General features: G+C 32.4%; 3 protein-coding genes across 4 annotated transcripts; 1 reads left to right on the forward strand and 2 right to left on the reverse strand.

The window, feature by feature from the left end:
• Positions 1-314: 314 nt before the first annotated feature.
• On the forward strand, positions 315-3,810 carry LOC118053719 (probable serine/threonine-protein kinase PBL9). 2 transcript variants are annotated; one of them, XM_035065052.2, is made up of 7 exons: positions 315-609; positions 793-897; positions 1,517-1,842; positions 2,084-2,219; positions 2,315-2,457; positions 2,579-2,702; positions 2,828-3,810. In XM_035065052.2, the coding sequence occupies exons 2-7, from the start codon at positions 846-848 to the stop codon at positions 3,262-3,264; spliced, it is 1,218 nt and encodes a 405-aa protein (XP_034920943.1). In that variant the 5' UTR covers positions 315-609; positions 793-845; the 3' UTR covers positions 3,265-3,810. The 2 variants fall into 2 exon arrangements, with proteins under 2 accessions (XP_034920943.1, XP_034920942.1); XM_035065051.2 differs by having other exon boundaries at positions 315-527.
• On the reverse strand, positions 3,652-8,019 carry LOC118053718 (serine/threonine-protein kinase PCRK1). The gene is made up of 4 exons (XM_073411333.1): positions 7,291-8,019; positions 6,880-7,151; positions 6,415-6,537; positions 3,652-5,877 (listed from the first exon to the last, which is right to left on the reverse strand). Exons 1-4 carry the CDS (start codon positions 7,682-7,684, stop codon positions 5,314-5,316), a joined length of 1,353 nt encoding a protein of 450 aa, XP_073267434.1. The 5' UTR covers positions 7,685-8,019; the 3' UTR covers positions 3,652-5,313.
• Positions 8,020-20,778: 12,759 nt separating this feature from the next.
• Positions 20,779-21,159, reverse strand: LOC118053788 (flowering-promoting factor 1). Its single transcript, XM_035065166.1, has one exon. The coding sequence runs from the start codon at positions 21,157-21,159 to the stop codon at positions 20,779-20,781; it is 381 nt and encodes a 126-aa protein (XP_034921057.1).
• Between the last annotated feature and the right edge of the window lie 1,104 nt (positions 21,160-22,263).

A 22,263-nucleotide genomic window follows, 5' to 3' on the forward strand; every position in this document is an offset into this window, starting at 1 on the left:
AAAAAAGAAGAATAAAATGTATTTTGGTAAGTATTTTTAGAAAAAAAAGTATTTTCTAGTTAATTTTATGTTTTTAAATTCTGTATTATTATACTATTTTAGTTTTTTTTACCATAGTTTTTCTAGTTTATTTTTATTTTTAATTTTTTAATATAAATATTATTATAGTTTTTTTTGATAGTTAGGAATTTAAATGAATAGAAATGGAATATTTTAAATATCTTACTATAATTATATAATTACAGTATTATTGATTTTTTAAAACTTTTATATATAACGAACCTGTAATTTTTCCCCATGAATGCGTGAAGAAGATGGCAACACAAACTTAACATAACGTTGTGCTTAAAAGCGGGACCAGCCCGCCATTTATGATATCCCTGTATTCATCTATCCTTTCTTATTGCCTCCTACCAATCAAACACTAAAGAGCTTAGCTCCGACCTGGTCAACTCACCCTCTCCCTCTCCCTCTCCCTCTCCCTCTTTTCTCCACTAAAACAAGTTGTTGAGTTGAGAGAACAAGAGGTGGGCTGTTTTGCTCTCTATGTTCTGGTTTATGGGCTTGCGTTTAGCTTCTTATTTAGAAACAAAAGTTGCTCTTTGATTGGTGCCTTTCTTTCTCTGATTTTTCTTTCTTTTTCGCAAAAAAAAGGGTCTTTTGTTGGAAAAAAAGGAGTATTTTTTGTGTGTTTTGTTTTCACACCTAGATCTACTCCTTTTGCTGTACTTTTGAAACATCGTTCCTTTCAATGTTTCTAAATCTCAAGTCTTTGATTTGATTGATCTGTAGGAAGGCAGAGAAGTTTCACAAGGGTAGCTAGCTTGGTTCTTGATTTAATTTTGATGGGGATTTGCTTGAGTGCCCAAATTAAAGCTGAGAGCCCATGCAGCGCAGGTATTCTCTCTAATTCTTACTGTTTTTCTATTGAACCCCACGAACATATATGTACCTTGCTTCAGTGGTTATGGCTGTTTCTTTTTTAAGTTTGATTTCCCTGAATATTTTTGTGCACCCTTTTTTTTTCCACCTGATTTGGTTATTGTTGGTTTTCCATTCATTACCTGATCAGGTTCTGAATATAATTGATTATTTTCTGAAAGGTGAGTTGGTTTGAGCTAAAATGAAGTGTGGGTTTTGAATCCAAATGTGGTATGTTCGCTTGGAAGTGGAGTTGATTTTTTATTTTTTTGGATAACTAGGTTTTCACTATTTTTGGGTTGGTATAGTTTTGTTGAGAACTTTAATTCTGTGAAATTGGACAAGTTTTATGTTCCCGATTAGTCAATGGGGTCTTTTTGGGTTGCTGGCAAGTAACATGAAAATAAATGGAGATCGAATCTTAAAGGCTTTTCAGGTTCGCTTCAGTATAGGCAAAATGATCAGCTCAATCAAGGCTTTATCTTACATAAGTAATGTCACTTGTTGTTTTACTAAAAGTAGCACTGGAAATTGCTTAGTGATATGGTGGCGGCAATCAATTTATGTAGAGTTTATATTTTTACTTGAGACGCAGGGTTGAGTTCAAAGAATGTTAGCACAGATGGGACTGATCTGAGCAGTACGAGTAGCAAGGTCTCATCTCTTTCAGTGCCACCCACTCCTCGGAGTGAGGGTGAGATCTTGCAATCCTCTAATCTGAAGAGCTTCAGTTTTTCTGATCTCAAGATGGCCACCAGGAATTTCCGTCCTGATAGTGTCCTAGGAGAAGGTGGTTTTGGTTCAGTTTTCAAGGGATGGATTGATGAGCAAACATTTGCTGCTGCCAAGCCTGGAACTGGAATGGTTATTGCTGTGAAAAGGCTTAACCAAGATGGTTTCCAAGGTCACAAGGAATGGCTGGTGAGTTCATTTTCTCCTTCCTTTCACTTCCGTATTAAGCGGAGATATTTTCTGGAGTCAGAAACAATTAAAATTATGACTGTAGAGTTGGATATCAATAAAATCCATTATGCTGGTAACTCCAAATTTCAGCTAGTTATTTCCTATTGCTGACTTTCTTTCCTATTTAGGGCACATAATTAAGCCAAGTTTATTCTAGTTTCGGGTTTAGAGGCTCACTTATCCCGTGCTTTTACTGTAGGCGGAAGTAAATTATCTGGGGCAGCTCTATAATCCTCACCTTGTGAAGCTGATTGGCTATTGCTTAGAGGATGAACACCGACTCTTGGTGTATGAATTTATGCCTCGAGGCAGTTTGGAAAATCATTTATTTAGAAGTGAGTTATTCTTGTTTTATCTCTTGAAATTTTTAAGCCAAAATGCATGTTACCAATAATTTGAAATTTACACCTTTAAACTGTTGCTGTCCCAGGAGGTTCTTATTTCCAACCACTTTCTTGGAACCTCCGAATGAAGGTCGCTCTCGGTGCTGCAAAGGGGCTTGCATTTCTTCATAGTGCTGAAACGAAAGTAATATATAGGGACTTCAAGACTTCTAACATTCTGCTTGATTCGGTATGGGTGATGGGTGAAGCAGATTTTCATACTCCATGATATGGTTTTATTTGACGATTTCAGAAAATCTTTTCACGTTCTATCAGTGCTTCTAAGAATTTCTTTTGCATTATTATTTCAGAAATACAATGCAAAACTTTCTGATTTTGGGCTGGCCAAAGATGGGCCGACTGGTGACAAGAGTCATGTATCTACCAGGGTTATGGGGACCTACGGTTATGCTGCTCCAGAATATCTAGCTACAGGTATTAATCAAATTCAGATGCATTTTCCCAGAGCTTAATTATAATTGTCCTGTCTAATACTTTTCTGTCATTTTAGGCCATTGTTTTTTACTCATTTCTGATGGCCACTGTTCTTTCCTAACTAGGGCATCTAACTTCCAAGAGTGATGTCTATAGCTTTGGAGTTGTTTTGCTAGAAATGTTATCTGGCAGGAGAGCAGTTGATAAAAATCGCCCATCTGGAGAGCACAATCTTGTCGAATGGGCTAAACCCTATCTAGCAAACAAACGCAAGATCTTTCGCATCCTAGATAATCGTCTTGAAGGTCAGTATTCAATGGATGTTGCCTATAAGGTCTCTACCCTTGCGCTTCGTTGCCTATCCATAGAAACCAAGATTCGACCAACTATGGATGAGGTTGTGACAGCATTGGAGCAGCTCCAGGATTCCAAAGAAACTGGTACTGCCATTGGCCATGTGGGCAACAAGCCCCGAATACGTAGACGAAGTGCCAATGATGCAACTGGTGGAGGGAGTACTGCTGCATATCCTCGGCCCTCTGCATCCCCGCTTTATGCGTGAAATAGAATCATGGAACTTGACTACAGCTGCATCTTTTCATTTCTTAATACAGTGCTGGCAGTTTTGCAACTCACATGGGGAGTGGGGACCTTGGCACCAGTTCACGTATATTCATCCACTGATTGTATAGTTTCTTGTTTTGGCTAATGTATTCAAAGTCCCGCTGACAAATTTCCAGGTCGGCCCTGGAAAGAGGAGTGCTTTCGATGATGCTTGTCTTTTAGATTGCAGCACTTGGAAATGGCTTCGGAGTTGAGAATCAGAGAGAGGCGAGAGCTTTGGGACCATATATAGTTAGCTCCCGTTTCCTTATCCCAGCCTGGCTTGTTGTACTTGATGTATTTAATGTTAGTATTCCTTTTTCCCCTTTCCATATGGATCTGTCAACAATACCTTTAGATGTGTTGCAGTCGGTCGTTTGTATTTTTTTTTTTAAAGAAAACAGAGAAGCTAAGATATGTTTAATGTTCGGTGGATCACTTCATCAAAGCTGTGATTATGTGCCAGTACAAAAGCTATGAATGCACCGTTGTATTTCTCGTGACTTGTACAATGCCTTTACAGAAAAGGGAAAGCGTTGCTTTTTTTTCCGGCTTTTTGCAGAATTCAGTGCGAGATTTTCCCTTGGTTCTGCGAAAAATAAACTCAATCGTATTATTTAATTCTGTAATATAGCACTCGGATCATATAATAACATTATTATCGAATTCGGTAGCCATATAACCAAATCACATAGTTAATGCACTCAAGCTGTGCAAAGTATGGCTAAAATTTGGAAAAAAAACTGAATTTTGGCAAGCATTATAGAATATACTTTGGAGAAGTGAAGAAAAAAGGAGAGAATGGAAAGTCGAAGATAATAATGTCGAGTTGTCAACCACACCTTAGACTTCACTGGGAAAGTTGGGGGAAAAAACGAGGGGGCACACGTGGATACTATTGTTATGTGGTTAAAGTCCATGAAGCTTTAGATTTTTGAGCTGTGCAACAGTTAGTCCAACATGGCAATATCAGATGGTGCATGAGCAGCACTGAGTCTTAAGGTTGTGGAAAATCTGTTTTAATGTGATCACGGGACCCATGTTCTTGACACCCTAACAAAGCGCACCAACGGATGGCTAGATTGCGCCCGATATTACGCAAAATGCTGTGAGATCAATGTAGCTCTGTGTCCCCCTTCCAGGTTACCTGTGCTACTGTGCAATTGCCCATTCCTGAAGCGGAAAATCTGACGTTTAAGTATTTATTTCTCTAGTAAACACCAAGCTAAATGATTGGCAGCTATATGTGCTCATGGAGGAAACCATGCTGCATGTCTTTTGTCAATTCCTACGATCAGACCAGACATGCTCACCAGATCAGGGAGTTGTCTAATGTAGTTGGGAGTGGGTTCAAGCTATAGCATTTGATCAAGTTATCGGGAAATAATATAAATGTGTGCTTATCAGGGGAGATAAAATGAAAATGTCATGCATGACGCGACAATGAAGAGACAAGCAACAATGATCTGCAATTTTGAAAAAGTTTTTTTATACATGGTAGCGGACCAGGTTGGGGACTGGGGAGAAGCGGGCTTGATGGTGCGGGAGGAATGAAACCGGCCACTCAGCCAGATAGTATTTAACAGAGTGCAGTCACATTTAGAGCTTCTCTAGAAAATACGCAAGAGTAGCTCTGCCAGAGGATCCCAGATCAGTTCTCACACGCGAAGACAAGGAAAGCCAAGGAAATGGAAAATACTCAAAATAGAAACCTCATATTGCATCAGATATCACCGTCCATCTTTGGGAAAAACTACAGCTTTCAGAGGAGATGTGAATTTGTGCCTTGCAATATCACATGCATGTCACGCAGCTTTGAAGGCACGACAAAACTATATTTACAGCCATCTTGCAAAAATAAAAAGATGATCATTGCCCTTCCTATTGTTTGGATTGCATGTGAATATTCACATTATTATTTACCCCCCATTCATTTGCCATATTCTCCTAGGGAGCTAGGATGTGCATTTCTATTTACTGGTAGAAACCGAAATCTTATCCCGAAGTTCTAAGTTCTAACCAATCGTGGCGTCCAGTTTCTCCAATCTAATTTCCCAGTGGTTCTATTTCTCAAGTTGACCATTTCTCTGATGTCGAAAACTTTTTTCCGGTAACTGTTTCCCGGTTTGGTAGACCCGGCCCCTGTCTCCCCAGTGGCCTCTTCCTTAACCTCTTCAATTTCAGAGACAGGTTCAGGGATCCCTTCATCTTGAGATGAAGTCTCACTGATTATGTTTCCCAATATCTCTACCGCCTCACTCATTTTAGGGCGGGACTTGGGCTGCTTTGCTAGACATCTGTTTGCCAAGGCTGCTAGTTTCTGAGCTGATTTGATGCAACACTGTCCTTCCAGTCGGGGATCTACAATAAGGTGGAACTTCTTTGAATCAGATACAAATGGTTTTACCCATTCCAAGAGCTTTTGCTCACCCCGAGGTAGGTTTCTCTCAACTGCTCGCCTTCCTGTTATAAGCTCATACATAACCACCCCAAAGCTCCATACATCACTCTTAGCAGTAAGCCTGCCAGTCTGAACATACTCTGGGGCTGCATAACCCACTGTGCCCACAACCTTTAACAATGTAATTATAATGCATAATTAGAGAGTAATTAGTTCTGCTTAACAGTAAAATTATAGGATTAGTTAAAAAAGAAGAAGAGGCACGCTGCTTTTGTAGAGGTCAACTCAAATTCTATAAACTAGTGTATCAATGGCACTTGAGCAGGTATAAATCTGCTTGAAGATATAACCACCAACAACATTACAAAATTTCCACTTGTATGATATTAACTAGGTACAATGGTTTGTCTCACTGGGACTTGTGCATATTTCTATTTACAAATGTATTTCTCCATGTTTGATCAAAACCTTTCAAACAAGAACAGGCATGAAAAGAGAGTGAAAGACCGGGATGCTCTTGATATTATTCTCATATCATCAAGTTTCATCAACAAAATCTACATAAAATCAATGTCTTTCTATCTGAAAATCTCTTATTTATTTATCTTTCTTGTTTGAACTGATTCATCTTAAATACTCAACAAGGTTTTTTTCTTTTTCTTTTCTTTTTTACAAAAAGATAACAGGGAAGAGGAAGGAACTACTTACTGATGTTGAAACATGACCGAGTCCTTCAGGAGGTCCCTGTCTAGCTAGTCCGAAGTCCGAGAGCTTTGCATTGAAGTCCTCGTCTAGTAGAACATTAGACGCTTTAAAATCTCGGAATATTAGCTGTTCCAATGCATGGCAAACCATAAGCACACAAACAGCTGAGAAAACAATGCAATACATTACAAACCACAGCAGACACTTGCCAGAACTCGAGGGAAAATTTCTAGAATTGTCAATTAGCAAGTATCACATCCAAACTTCATAAATAACGAAAATCTATAGAAAGCATGAATTCCCACTATTGTAAATTTCTAAAAACACCAACAGGTGAAAACAAAAAAAACTCAATTCACGGATAGACAGCAATTTGAGCATGGCAAACAGAGAAAAAAGAAAAAGAAAAAGGCTTTGAAAGGTCTAAGATTCTATAACCAAAGCAACACAACATTATATATATAATACCTGAAAGTCCATTTCTTCATGAAGGTAAGCCAACCCGCGAGCTGCATCTTGGGCAATTTTTAATCTTGTCATCCACGGAAGAGTTATGGGTAATACCCTCGCTAATAAATGGTCTTCTAAGCTTTTATTATGCATAAGCTCATAAACCAAAAGCCTTTGAATCCCTCTTTCATCATCTTCAGCACAATACCCCACTAATTTAACAAGATTTGGATGCTTAACCACACCCAAGAAATTCACTTCATTAATCCATTCCCTATGCCCCTGTAATACTAGAAGAAAATTATCCAAAACACACAAATTTCATTAATCATTTAGCAAAAAGAAACCCCATTTTTATTGAACTATTAGAAGCTCTAAATTAAACACTGTTAATTACTCAATTATAACAAGGAAGGCATGCCTGGAAACCGTGACGATTCAACTGTTTTATAGCAACATCCATCTTGGAACCTGATTCATGATCAGCTGGAACTTTAACGACGCCTCTATAAACGCAGCCAAAGCCTCCCTCCCCAATAAGCAAACCTCTACTGAACCCCCTAGTAGCAGATTTGAGTTCGGAGAAACCGAAGACTCGCAAATCATTAGCTCTTCTCTGACTCAGTAACTCGAAGAGCCCAACCGAGTCAGACAAGTCCCTAGAGGAGTAGCAGTAGCTGTCTGAGTCAAGCTCGGACCGCCTTGTATCAAGACTGCTGGACGCCACGCTCAAGGACCTGGCCCAGGATACTCTGGATACCTTCGAAACCGGGGCGTCTTCATCTTCCCTTCTTTCCCCGTTCGAGAAATGAAAACACTTCATTATTCCGAATCCAAAAAACAAAAAAAAAAGAAGAAGAAGAAAAACACAAGTTTTTAAGGAAATGAGGGAGATGGAAGGGGTCAAAAGGAGAGGGTGAGAGGAGGAGTGACTAAAATAGTAATTTGGCAAGGCTTTAGAATGGAAGGAGAGATAGATGGGGACGGACCCATTTAAATTCTTAGGAAAAAGTGAGGAAGTGGATCACGAGAAAGAGCGCAGGAGGAAGACAGAGAGAGATCAGTGGTTGCTGAGTCGTCGTTGTTCTGTCTTCTTCTTCTATTTCTGTATATGGCCAACCATTTTTGAGGTTTGGTGTCTTCTCTTCTCTTTTATTAGTTGAGGGGTCTAACCGCTGTTTTGTTTTTGTTTTTGTTTTTAAATTTTAAGGATCATGCTTTGTTTTTTATATTATATTATATTGTATTATCAATAGTAATAATTTTTAAACAAAATAAATAAAAGAAGTGATGCTAAAGTCCTGATGTTTTTTATTAATTTGAATATCCATATCAATTTGCATATTTTTCAACTAATTTTATAAGTTTTAAAGTTAATAATCATATAAACATCTAATAACTATTATATTAATAACCACAAAATTCAAACTTAAAATCATAGAAAAACAAACCTGATTCAAGTTTTTATTACTAAATCATCTACTAAATAGTTATTTTTTTATTGATTTTGATGGGAGTGGTCCATCTTGAATTTACTATACTTTTAAAATAGACAATTAAAGTTATATTTTTTTATGGATTTTATAAATTGATTTAAATTACTCCTTTTTAATTAAAAATAGTTACAAGTATTTTCTATAGAAAATGTTTTTCTTTATGTTATAAATTTTGATCAAAAGTTAAGATTTTTAACTTTTAATTTATAAGTTATGATTTATACCATATTTAATTTTTAAAAAAAAATAAGTTGGTTTTTATCAAATATATTTCTAAATTTATTAAATTCATTTTTATTGAAACACTTTAAATTGTTTTTAGAATTGTTATTCATATTTTATTTTGATGATGTTGTTTCTACAAAACACAAAACATGCATATCAAATCAACATTTTTTTTATTTTAAGAGATAACTTTTTATTCATACCCTAACAATTTTAACTTATTTTTATCACAAGATATTTATAAAAATAATTTTTAAATTATAAATTAAAGTCAAAATTCATGTTAAATAGACGTTAAATCTTTGATATTTTGAGTTCGAAACAAGATGGGTCTCTCTCTCCAATTCCAACGTCAAAATTATGAGCTCAAGTGTGGAAAAATGACTGGTTAAGATTTTATTAAGTATGACTATTGATAAAATTTGATTGATGGGTGTTAACTTTAATGGAAATCGGTGTCACAATTAGAGGTAATAAAATTAATTCTATTCCCAAATTCAAATGTCGAGCACCTGTTTGTAATTTTTTAGACTTAACTTCTTATTTATTTTTAAAATTTTTATATTTTAAAAGTATTGTCAAAAAGAATTAATTTTTTTTTATTTTTTTCTTTACTTCACATTAATATTTTTTTGAGTGTTTTTAAAACATTTTAACGTATTAATATAAAATATTATTTAAAAAAAAATAATAAAAAATATTATTTTGATACATTTTTAAATGAAAAGAACTTTAAAAACAACATTATCCATACTTCCAAACAGATTTTTATAGATTTTCTTATAACTCATTAATTTTTTTAAAAAAAAATTAATTAAAATAACATCTTTTGATTTTTTATTAAAAAAATTTGGAGGTCGATTCTTCCTGGCTTTATACTAGGTCGACTCTACCATTGGATGTTAAAACTATAAATAAAACGAGTTTTTTTTTATGTCCATCTTGAGTTAGGTTTTACAATTTTAGATAAAAAAAACCTTGAAGCTTAGGGCAGTTTTGTATTAATGGTGTAACCTTTTTTGAGCACCTGAACGGGTCAGCATATTAATTCCTCGCTTAGATGAGTAAAAAGTACTAATTTTATAACCTACCTCTATTATTGGTTACCAAAGGGTCCATCTTACGGTCCATATTTATTTCTTTCAATAAATATCTTCAGATCAATTTATATATTAATAAACGCTAAATTTATATTTAGAGATTTTAGGGTCAGTATTCAGGAAAATCTTTTAAATTTCTCTTACAATACTAGTCAATATAAAGAATGCATAGTTTAATCTTAATTGATGTACAAATTGGAATGGGAATTTCTTTACTGTCCAATCAATAATAATAATAATAATAATAATAATAATGTTTTCTATTTGATTTTCGATGGCTAAAATGCATCATCCCTGTATATAGACCGAGTCCATTTTGCGCAGTCGTACAATCTTAACTGGGAGGACAATTTCAAGAGCCAGTGGTTGTTGTTGTAAATTATATATATATATATATATATATATATATATATATATATATATATATATATAATTTAATGGGTTGATCTATTATTTAAGTTGACTAAGTCAAATTCAAGTATGAACTGCTTGAATAACTCTATTATTTTTTTTAAAAATAAAAAAGTATTATTTATTATTAAAAAATAATTAACATAAATTGACATAATAATCTGCAGTGATCTAAATCAAAGTGTATAAATAATAATAATAAAAAAAACATAATGGTGACTGTAAAGTGTGAATTATTACAGGTAAGAAAAACAACACAAGCAACAATTATCGTTATTAATTGGAAAAACAAAACTTGTGTGCAAGCAAGCATGAAGAAGTACTTTTCCCCCTTAACAAGCAAGTCTGCGTATTGGTTTGTCTCAGGAAACGCATGCACCATAACATTTAGTGGAGATGACTGCCTATTAGACCAATTTCTTCCCATCTAAAAAGCTGCTGTATGCTGATCTGATCCTCTTGTGTTTCATATTTTATTTTTTATTAATATTGATATCCGAACTAGTTTGCATATAACTCGACTAATTTTATGGATCCTAAAATTAACAATAATATAAATTTTCAATGATCCTGAAATTTATAAAACTCGAACTTATGATTTCTAAGAAGCAAATTTAGAATCTGATTAATTGAGTTATAGCTCTCAGACTTTATATTTTTATCTTTGTTTGTATACAAACTTACAAGAATATTAATTGTGTCGTAGAAGCTACACATGACAACGTTATGTGTCACTCCTTATAAAAAAAGAATTGTTACATAGATGCATTTGTCTTGGTTTAGCAACGTTTATCCAATATATATATATATATAAAAAGCTTAGACAAACATAGCCTTAGTCTTATATATATCATTGGCCCGATTGACTAATGAAGTAATTACAACGATGTATTGACCTATTTTATGAAGAAAAGAAAAGCAATAAGAAGAAGAAGATCACCATTCTACATTGAATATCGAAAGAGAAAGACTTTATTTGTATGATGACCATGTAAACCTCAATACAAGAAGAAGTCGATCCCAATATATCCCGGACTTCCTTTGCATGATGACTATGTACACCTCAATGCATGAAAAAGTCGATTCCAATATAACCTAGTCTTGCTTTATTGATTATTAAATGGTTAAACAAGAAAAAATCAACTTACCCTCTCATAAGGAACATGGCCTTTTTAGTATATAGGATATGAAGGTGCGTAATTTGTTCTAGGTCTAAAAGCCAACCAAAACATTTTTGAAGATCGCAATAATATTGGTAGAGGGTATAATAGATGCTATAAGACCTTTTATGCTAAAATCACATGTATAGTGCATTAGAATAATACCAAGAAAGTTTTTAAAATCACCTTTTTATCATACAAACAAGAAACTTTAGGCCCAGGCAACCTGCCTCGGCCTAGCTATCTATGGGCTTAGAAGCCACGTTCAAGTCTAGCATCCATGAGCCCAGTCAATGTGTCTTGGCCTATTTTGGGCGCCAAATAGGCTTAATTATATGACCCGAGCTTCGTATTCTATGAATCATCCATAAAAGAATAAAATTATTTTTTAAAAGTGGAACAACTCTTCAATTTTTTCATAAAAAAATAAGATTTATAGGCTATAAGTATTCCATGAATTTTTCAGATAAAAGGTTCACAATTTCTTCATTCTTTTCATATATATTTTTGCAGAGGCTTTCTTCTTAAAATATCATTGCACACACACTTTCTCTATAAAGATGATCACTTAAACTTTTGAGAGTCCCAATATTTATATAAAAAAAATCTTTTACAAGTATTTGACTTTCCACGTTAGGCTATCACTCTTTTCGGTTAAGAAAAATAAATCATATTGCAAAAACTAAACAATAAACTTATTATTCAACCACATAAACCTTGCATATCTGAAGATTTTCAATTTATGATTTCTTGCATTCTTTTTATTGAATAGATTTGTTGAATTTGGTAATAACTATGAAACGAGGGAATTGGGGGTAATAACTACGAATTTACGATCAATGATTTCTAGCATTTCCTTTTCATTGCTGGATTGATTCTAAGCGTAGTTTCTTTTTCATGTTTTTTTACGCAAATACAGAGGAAAAAGGAAAATTTCCCTTTTCTTTTGATAATTTTTAAGATTTTATTATAAACTATTAATGATTCTTTTAATTATCTTAAAACATAACAAATTGAATTAGTTTTGGTCAATGTATTTTTTGTCAAAAGTCTACTTTATCTAACACATCAGATCACACGGCAAGGAATAATTTTAAAATTGGATGGAAACTTGACAAAGGACCATATTAGAAGGATTTTTTTAGCGGAGAAGATCATATAAATTAAAATAAATGTAAAGTGGCCAGGATAGGAAAATGTCAAAAGTATAGGGCCCGTATGGTTTGTCCCCATATTGTTCATAAAGTTACTTCAAGATATTATAATTAAAGTCCCTTCAAGTTTATGTAATAATAAGATAATACTACAAATATAACTGCTTATTAGTTTGTTAATCACACAAAGATGGTTTTTTACAGCTAATTTTTTTTTTCTTTTAGGTAATTTATTTATTGAAATTATATTTAATTGTTTGTAACTATCGTGATCATGGAATAATTAGCTAAATTATGAAAACATCAATTTAACAGTTCATTCATCGAAGGGCATAAATGTCAAGTAAATGGTGACCAAGTCAAGAACTTTAAACCCAAAATTAAGTGGATGGTTTATTTTTTTTATTTGATCAATTAAATAGATGGTCGGAGGATATTATTTGAGATAAAAATAAATAAATAAATAAATTTTATAAGAGTTAAATACCATCTAAATTCTGAAGATTATATTAGAATTAAAGGTAGGTGAATAAAACGATAAGAAAGCAAGTAGGAGGGGAGGATGGTGATGTTAGCCTGTCAGTGTTGGAAAAGGAGACGGAGAGGTCAAGATTGACCACGGAGGCTCTCATCATCTGTACGACGACGTTGCAGAGATCTGACTCCCTCTCTTTATCCGCCCGCTTGTTGTGTCTAGTCACACTGTTTGTTAATTGTGATTCGGACCCATCCCACCCAAGCATATTCTCTCTCTTTCGTACACTGCCGCTGCCATCTCTTTCTCTTCCAGCGTCTTTGAAATAAAGGTTTTTTAAAATAAATTAAAATATTTTTTTTTTTATATCTACCTATCAAAACCAACTAACAACATAAAAAAATAAATAATTTAAATTTAAAAAATCAAAGATTTTTAAAAAGCATCATATCTAACTGCAAAAACAAGAATTGCCTTCATGTGTTATTAAACAGATAAGTTGGGGAATTAGCATGTAAAATGTAAATAAATAGGAAGCAAAAAGTTTTTATGAAATAATATATTTTTGGATGTCACAGTTAGGAGCCATGACATTATCTAAACTCATGATTAATTGATCAACTGGTTTGTAAAATTAGTCAATCGGTTCATAATGAAAATCACAAAATTATCAAAAGTTTTGTTTTAGGACAAGACTTTTAAAATCTAAAAATTGAAAGGTCGAAGTAATGATTTCATGGTTACTTCTAGGAAAACGGTCTCCAAAAATTTCTATAAAAAATTGAATGCGATCCAACAATTGATTAAAAAATTATGGTTTTTTTGCGACATTATTCTGGTCTAGTATCCAACAATCGATTCCATAGTTGTCATGCTTAGGAATAACAATATTTAACAAATATCACGTTTCAAAAAATATTATTCTGCCAAAATATTTAATTTATTTTGCTTATTTTTTTAAAAAATTCCTTTTAAAACTTTGTCCAACTTCTAACTTCTAGCTTGATAGGTCAATCTAGTAATTTATTAATCTAGACTTAATGTATGTTTAATATTATTATGCATGATATTTTTTTTAAAGTGTTTTTTGCTTTAAAATACATCAAAATAAAGTTTTATTTTATTTTTATTTTTGATATCAGTACATCAAAATCATTGGAAAATACTAAACAAAAGGATCAATTTGATGCATTTTCAAGCCAAACACAATTACAAACGCAAAAACAAACATGATTTTAATCCAAGCAAAGTTTCAAATGAAATTGGATAAAAATTGACTTGGTGTGACTCAATTGATCCAATGAATTAACCCATGATTCAATTGACCCAAATAAAACTCAAGTTAATGTTTCTTAAAAAAAAAACTCAAAACAATGTTATTTTAAATTAAGATGAGTTAACCTATGCAATTCATTGCTCAAACTTTACTTGAGCAAAAAGGCAATATTATTGTTGTTCTTTTTAATGCTAGTCGTTAGTACTTGATTATATTCATAAGTATAAATTCTCATAAAAAAATAAAATGTAAGTTGGATTTATTAGAAGAATAGGAATATTAGAAGAATAAGAATAAATTTTCTAATTGACTTTTTAGTTTAAAACTAGACTCAGTGCTTGCACTTTGCTATGGGGTCAAATTATTGTTTTTAGTAGAAAATAATGTCAAACTACCGCAAGCATGTTTTTAAAAAGAAAGAAACCTATAAAACAATAATCTGAAAGGTAGATGGATCAATTTGTCCTGGTTAATCTGAGTTAGCATGACAAATCTATAACCTCGGTAATTAGGGCTTAGCCAGCATATGATATTAATTCAAACTCGTGATCCAAATCATGAGATTGGAATAACTCGGTAAAAGAATAAAGAGAATTTTTTTTTTTAAAAAAAAGGTGTTGATTTTTCAAACCAAAGCACTATAATTGAAAAACCATAAAGTTCAATTCTCAATCAATCAAATATTGAAGGATAAAATGGGAGGAAATAATTTTAATTATAAAAAAAGATTTTAAAAAATAATAATTAAAAGAATGAGAATCAAAATTTTAAAACCAAATAAATTTTATATTTGATTGAAATTGAAAAGAAAAATCAATTTAGGAAAAGGATAAAACAAATTAAAAGAATTAGGATCAAAACTAACATAAAAATTACAAACAAAATTATGATTGAAATGTGAAATTGAAAAGAATAATAACCTTTTCAAAAGGGCCAAGACATAAAAATAAAAAACAAAATAATGAGGATCAAATTGAAAAAAATAATACTATTAGTTTAGATTGAATGATGAAAAAAAAAAACTTCAACATAAGGGCCAAAAAAAATTAAAAATCTAAAAATTAAGAACTAAAATTAAAATACCAATAATACAGAGGGTCTAGCTATAAGTTTTTGGGGATGAGAGAGAAAACAAAGGCCCATTGAAAACAAACCGGACCACCAACGCCAACATGCACTACTCCACAAGAAAAATGATAAAGTGACACTTTCAACAACATGATACAATGTCATTTTTAGATGTCGAAAGGAATCACACAAGCCGCCCGAAAAGCGCGGGTGCCTCTTGGTACCATAGATGCACCTATTCTTTTTATATATATTTATTTAGTCAAACACCAAGTTTTCCATGAGCTGACTTAATAATAACAAAAAAAAAAATTGTAAAAATATGAAAAAGCTCCTGGCTCTAATTTTAGATTTTTTTTTCTTTTAAGGGTATTTTGGTATGTTCACTATGCTTTTTTATTGTTTATTATTTTTTATATTTAGTCAAATATCAAATTTCTCCTCACTTAAAATTATAATAACAAAAAAAATATTATGCAAATACAGAAATGTTCATTGAGTCTAGTTTTATTTTTGCTTCTAATGATGTTTTAGTCGTTTCACTATGTAATTGAAATGAGAAAAGAAACTTATTTATTCTCAATCAATTTGATAATGAAAAATAGATCTAGTGAAAATAATTTAATAGCCTTGATAGATAATATTAAGTTTTTTTTTGTGGAGGGACAAAATTGTCATTACACTATTCTATCATTTTATGGTGTTGATAGTAGATCTTATCTTCAACATAAAAATCAATTAAGTAATATAAATGTTAGTATGATTATGATATTGTGAACACGATTGAATATAATAATAAAAAAATACTTATATATCTTATCCATATGTCCTTTGATCTATAACAATCCTAAAAATGTGAAACGAACCTATAAATAAGACCAACTATAAAATTGCTCTCATCAGCATGTCAAGTATGGCATCTATCATTTTGGTGGACTTATTGTGAACTTGAAGTACCACATTTTATTTATGACATCATCTTAATGCGAATTTGTAAGATGTAAATTTCTCTTAATTAGTTGCTAATATTTAAATAATAAATTCTAATATAATATATTTTTTAACTTGACAAGTTTTTCTATTATACCTTCGCTTATCGCATATGCTACATTTATTTTAGTTATGCCCCTCTGTTGCATATGTCTTATCATGTAATCTAGTATATCTCCTTTAACCAAGACTAGTTCTTCATGATGAGGGTTTTAAGTCTAGTATATTCAATCCATAATAGTTCATTGGCTAAGGGATGGAATACAAGAGTATATGAGTTTTAGTACATTTCAAAATTGTTGATGTTATAAATTAGGCACGGTCAATACGATATGTTGTGAAATATGCAATAAGATGTAAACATGATGGATGCAACATTTTTCATCCTTCCTGTATTTCAACAGTTTGTTGAATCTATTATCAAACACTAGGTTTAAGTGGTGTGAAAATATCTCATTTTAGTGTTGATTTTTTCTTTTTCTAAATGGTTTCTCAATTTATTTGAATTTGTTATTGTTTCACAAAGTATTTGCGGAGGCTATAATAAATGAAAGGAAATGAAATCTTGTGCATGGGCTACTTGATGGACACAATTCTTATCTGACCTATAAAAGGTTAATTAGACTAGAGTGGTAACAAGAAATGCTCGTCCATATTTTAAGATGTTATTAATTTTTTTTTGATATATTTATTGTCATATTGCCATAACAATGGCCCTCGTTATATGAAAATGTGTATTTTTTCTTTAGTTCGCATTATAGACAATTTAAAATTCATGGGTTCTTCTCAATTATTTGACCATACCATGCATCAAATTCCACTTTGATGTTTCATAATAAATCATACCCAAAATGATTTTCAAAGTCAAATCTTTGAAACTGATGTTGGAATTGCTAACAAAATGATCTAAATAATATCGTTGAAATCCAACTAGCTCGGACCATTTTTTTATTAACATAGATTCATCTAATAATATACTAGTATGACTTCAAAACTAACTACAATCAACAACTTTTAACAACTTCAAAACTAATACATATACTAGTATGACCACATTTAATGTATTGTTTAATATAATCTAAGAACCATATCTAGTTGTAACTGGTTTTTTCTTCAACTAGAACAAAATCTAAAGGAAATATCCCATTATTCACTTCAAAACTAACTACAATCAACAACTTTCTGATAAGATTTTGTATAGGTAGATATCATCAACATTTATCAGTTGCCTACAATACCTTTAACCTTCAATTAAAGCTTCAAATATTATTATAAGATCATCAAAATATCCATTATGATCCCACTAAACAACTATATTGGAATTCTATGTAGAATTTTAAATGACTCTTCTTATGAATTAAAAAGGTGTTTGAGAACCTTATAATATAAGATATTGCCATATTGCATACTTATTATTGTTTGGATGACAACAATGTTTAATCTTATTTAACTATCACAATTATAGAAACCTTTGATGCAATAAATTTTAAATCAAGCTAGTAATGGTTTTCTCTAACGGATGCATTGACACATATTGGAGGACTAGTCAACTCTGAAATCTTGAACAAATCTAAAATTTTATTACTTTCTATACATGTACCACTTGTTTTCTAGTGCATTCATATGCATTAATTGCTTCAATTGGATAAAGTTCCTTAGATATCCTGATTAGTCATCAAATTCAACATAAAAGCATAATTGATCTAATTTAAACCTAATTAATGAAATTTATATCAATAATTGCTTGGATTGATACCTAATTGTTTTAATTGGATAAATATCTTGTATTATCCCTAGTAGTCCTACAATTCTACTTAAAATCATAATTTGATTTAATATAAACCTAATTGATGTAATTTATAACATCAATTTCTTCACTTGATACCTACTTGCTTCAATTCTACTTAAAACCTTGATTAATATATTTTAAACCTAATTACTCTGGTTTATAACATCAATTACTTTGATTGATACCTAATTGCTCTGCTTCATGCCTTATTACCAAGGTTATCAAAAACACATTTTTGACATGGCACGGAAAATAAAAAATAAACTTGGATCGTAAAAATGGATTGTAAAATTGTAAGAAAATTCTTTTTCATAAAAAAATCAAGCACCTTAAAATGTACGGTTCAAATACAAATTCATGCATAGTTCAAATACTTTAAAATACATTGTTCAAATATAAATTCATACATAATTTAAGCAACTTTTCATTAACTAATAATTGATTATAATAACCACCAATAGAGGGGTCAAAATTATTCATGAGGTAAAGATCTTAAAACAGCTTACCACTTAACTGCAATCTAAATTTTACTCAACCACAATCTTAATTAAGTTTACTTTCAGAAAACTAAAGACAACAATATTTGCAATGATAACACACAGTCAGGTATGCATAATCACATTAGCAACTCCAGAATGCTTGCAACCCAAAGGGAGGAGAGTAGCAAAGTAGCAACCATACATTAAAACACACACAAAAGAAGGCATTAAAATAACATATAACCCGGTTCACCTCATTTATAAAGTCAATGTAATGAAGAGCGCCATGCTTAAACTGGGTTTCACCACTATGGAAGTGAGGAATTCACTAGTAACTTTCACCCAGTTTTTAAGCCCCTTAAATTGATGCAAGCTTGGTGTGGGGAACATTATGGTACCATATCTGCAACAACACATAGTATTAATCCAACACTACAAGAAAATGATAGGCATTCAATGAACTTGCAAAAACTTATAGAACATATCTTTTCCCTGCTTGCAGGCCAATCAATTGGGTGTTTATATCCTTCAGGAAGAGGAACAAGACAGGTTGGGGGTTCCAAACACTGGCATCCTTCATTGTCAATTCTAAAAACTCACTTCAATTCTCTCATATAAAAAGATCATAAAACTAATTTTTATTTCCAGTCCAGTATTGACATCAACAGCAAGCAAGTCACCTTTCTTTGTTCTAGAGGATGTGATAGTCTAAAAAATAATAAGAAAAAAAAGTCAATAAATTAAAATGTACTCAGCAACTTATTTGATTTTCACAGTGAAATCGGTTCGATTTTACGAGTCTGACTGATTTTGAGCGAGTTTGACTGGGTTTGATCGATTATACTGATTTTTGAGTTTTTAACCTGATTTTACATATTTTATATGTTTTGACTCGTAAAGTCATATGATTTTACACGTCAAAACGTATTTTTGATAACATTGCTTATTACTTCAATTGGATAAAATTCTCATATTATTCCATATAGTCATAAAATTCATTATAAAACTCTAATTGATCTAATTTATAACTAATTAATGTAAGTTATAGCATCAATTTATATCTAATCGATCTAAATTCAACTAAACTCAATCTAACAAAATAAATCCGAACAATAATAACTTAAACCCTAGAATAATCACAAAATAACAACCAAATCCATAAAATTAAGAATGAGATAAAGTGGTCACCTTGATTTGTTGAAGAAGAAGAGATGAAAGTGGCAATGATTTTTTAACATTTATTAGTTTCTATACTACTACGAAGAGAGCAGCTGAAAAGGTTTGGTTATGAAATATAGCTTTGATTTGTTTATAACATTTTAATTAAATCTTTTTAAATTATGATATTTCAATTCAATCTATACTTTATTTTTAGTGTAATGTATTATTAATCTATGAGGTCGAATCAATGACCCCAAGGTCCATAACCACCATGGTGTAACAAGAAAGAGTGAAAACGCAGAACTACGTACGGAGAATGTCGTCCCCACCCACAACGTACGTAGTAACGTACTGTAAATTTCAGGGGCACGTGAGTGTTCAAAGTTAGGAAGATCATGCATGATCGATCCTCTCCTGGAACCTATGGCTATGGGTACAGACTTTAGAGCCGTGTACGTACAAACACGGGATCTGTTCCATTGATTGAACATTATGTAACAGCCTCTGCATTAAACTTCACCTTCTACTCGTAGACCTCTAGGTCCTCAGCTTCACAAAAATAAATAAAAAAGCAACTAGTAATTCACCTTTTTCTTTTTTATTAGATAGAATTCCTTGAGGAGTATCTATGACAGACATATGAGTTTGTAATTTCTTGCCTTTGATGGTTGGATTGCAATCGAGGAATCCTCTCCTTGAGCCGTTCAAGCTTGATGCAGGTGTTTTACACAATCTTAATTATAGATGTAATATACAGTCTTCAGCTAACAATATATATTCACAACAAATTAAATAAGAAAATAAAATTATAACTATAACACAAGAAGCAGAATGACCAGGAAGAAGAAGAATTAAAGAGAGGGAAGAGGGAGTTTCAAGAACACTAACGCAGACCAGAACAAATTACATTAACCAGACAACATGCGCACTCTCTCGAAATTCCCATCCCCTAAACAACAAGCATTTTGCTGAGGAAAAAGAGGGAACCATGAAATTAAATCGCTATTTATACTAAATTAAAGTCCTAATTTACATGTTATGGCTACGTACCAGCCGCTAGACTAAAACAGTAGTTATATAACCCTTTCTGTTGTATTTGAAAAACTGTTATGGTGAAAGACAATACCGATACCTTAACTCGCTGCAGGATCTCGAACTTCAAAGAAAGATCGATTCTTCACGACAATATCATACATGTGGAGAGGTTTGAAGCTATCGAAATCTCGAGGAAGAGAAATGAGATGGGCCGAGTCGTCGGACTTGTGAAATTGCAGAAGGTTGGTCTGGTTGGAGTTATAGTAGCGAGTCCAGCCAAGTTCTGCTAGTCGCTGCTCGAGTTCGGTGTAGGAACGGATCGCATGGTTTGCTGGGAGATAGACAAGGACCCTGGGTCTAGCCCCAGGAGCCGTGGCTGTGCCTGGATGGGGTGGCTCTTTCTGCTCGAAAGACTCTCTTGTAGGATTTGTTATCAGGCGAGCCACTCCGTTCTTGTCAAATATCCAAACACCGGACATGGCGAGCTGAGAGAGGGAGGGGGGGAGGGAGGGAGATGGCTAGAGACGTAGAGCAAGATTGCAAGATGGGTGCATGTTCTGTGTGTGATGTATAAACATATACTAAGAAGGTGGGAGGAGAGCATGTGACTAATGTGATTTAGTTTCTTTCTAAGACGACCACGATAATCCAAGCTTAGATTAGTTAGAATCCTTGAAAGACAGAGAGGGAGAGAGAGAGAGATGCAGACCTAGGAAGCGGGAAATGAATGGTACTGTACAATTACTACAAGGCCCTCTTTCAGTGCACTAGGAATTGATCAAAGATTTTTAGTACGAATCTCTGATGCTATCAGATTGACCGGCCGTATTTAGCCTAGTTTTACACCAGTACTCCACAATCCAGAATCAATGAATAATATTATTGAGTTCCTGTTATTATATTGCAAAATTCAAAGCAAAAATCTAATAAAAGTGTTTCTCAAGTTTTTTTTTTTATATATATATATAAAATTTATTCAATCGAGTTATTTAATATTGACGTCTTTATTGATGGTTGATGGTTACGTGATCTATATCCCTATTATATAATTTGAGAGTTATAAAATTTGAGTAGGATAAAAAAAAAAAAAAACACTATTAAAATTATAATGGATCATGAAACTCAACCAAACATCCAAGATTTAATTATGGATTACACCCTTTTATATATATAGACATGTCATGTGACACATTATATATTTAACTAAATTTGAGAGAGAACAAGTTTAGAACACCAATCTCTTCATTGGATCTAAGGTGTTTATAATACCCAATAAGACAACAACTTTAAATAACAACTTTAAATAGAAAACTTTTTAGGATCCCATCTAGACTCAATCTTGGACTTCCAAAACAAGACTCTTTTAAGATCCTATAAAACTTGGATAGATTTTATAGTGGATAAATTGTCACTATAGACCTGTGTCTCTAAGGACTTGTGTCTCTAAGTAGTCCAAAATTATAGGTGACAAACACATTGACTAATATATTCTTGTATAGACACACCAAGGCTCTATAAACAACCTTAAACCCAAGGTAAGGAATCAACCTCTTTAAAAGAAAATAACATCTTATTTCTCTCAA

This window comes from Populus alba, chromosome 9 (assembly GCF_005239225.2).
Source record: "Populus alba chromosome 9, ASM523922v2, whole genome shotgun sequence".
Classification (NCBI taxonomy): Eukaryota; Viridiplantae; Streptophyta; class Magnoliopsida; order Malpighiales; family Salicaceae; genus Populus; species Populus alba.

What these genes read in the sequence shown, in the direction of transcription:
- LOC118053719 (XM_035065052.2), top strand. Translation starts at nt 846, where the DNA reads ATGGGGATTTGCTTGAGTGCCCAAATTAAAGCTGAGAGCCCATGCAGC. An exon ending in GGAAAATCATTTATTTAGAA is followed by an intron (nt 2,220 to 2,314) that starts GTGAGTTATTCT and finishes TTGCTGTCCCAG; the next exon opens with GAGGTTCTTATTTCCAACCA. An exon ending in TCCAGAATATCTAGCTACAG is followed by an intron (nt 2,703 to 2,827) that starts GTATTAATCAAA and finishes TTTCCTAACTAG; the next exon opens with GGCATCTAACTTCCAAGAGT.
- LOC118053718 (XM_073411333.1), bottom strand. Translation starts at nt 7,684, where the DNA reads ATGAAGTGTTTTCATTTCTCGAACGGGGAAAGAAGGGAAGATGAAGAC. An exon ending in AAAACAGTTGAATCGTCACG is followed by an intron (nt 7,152 to 7,290) that starts GTTTCCAGGCAT and finishes ATTTTCTTCTAG; the next exon opens with TATTACAGGGGCATAGGGAA. An exon ending in ATGAAGAAATGGACTTTCAG is followed by an intron (nt 6,538 to 6,879) that starts GTATTATATATA and finishes GCATTGGAACAG; the next exon opens with CTAATATTCCGAGATTTTAA.
- LOC118053788 (XM_035065166.1), bottom strand. Translation starts at nt 21,159, where the DNA reads ATGTCCGGTGTTTGGATATTTGACAAGAACGGAGTGGCTCGCCTGATA.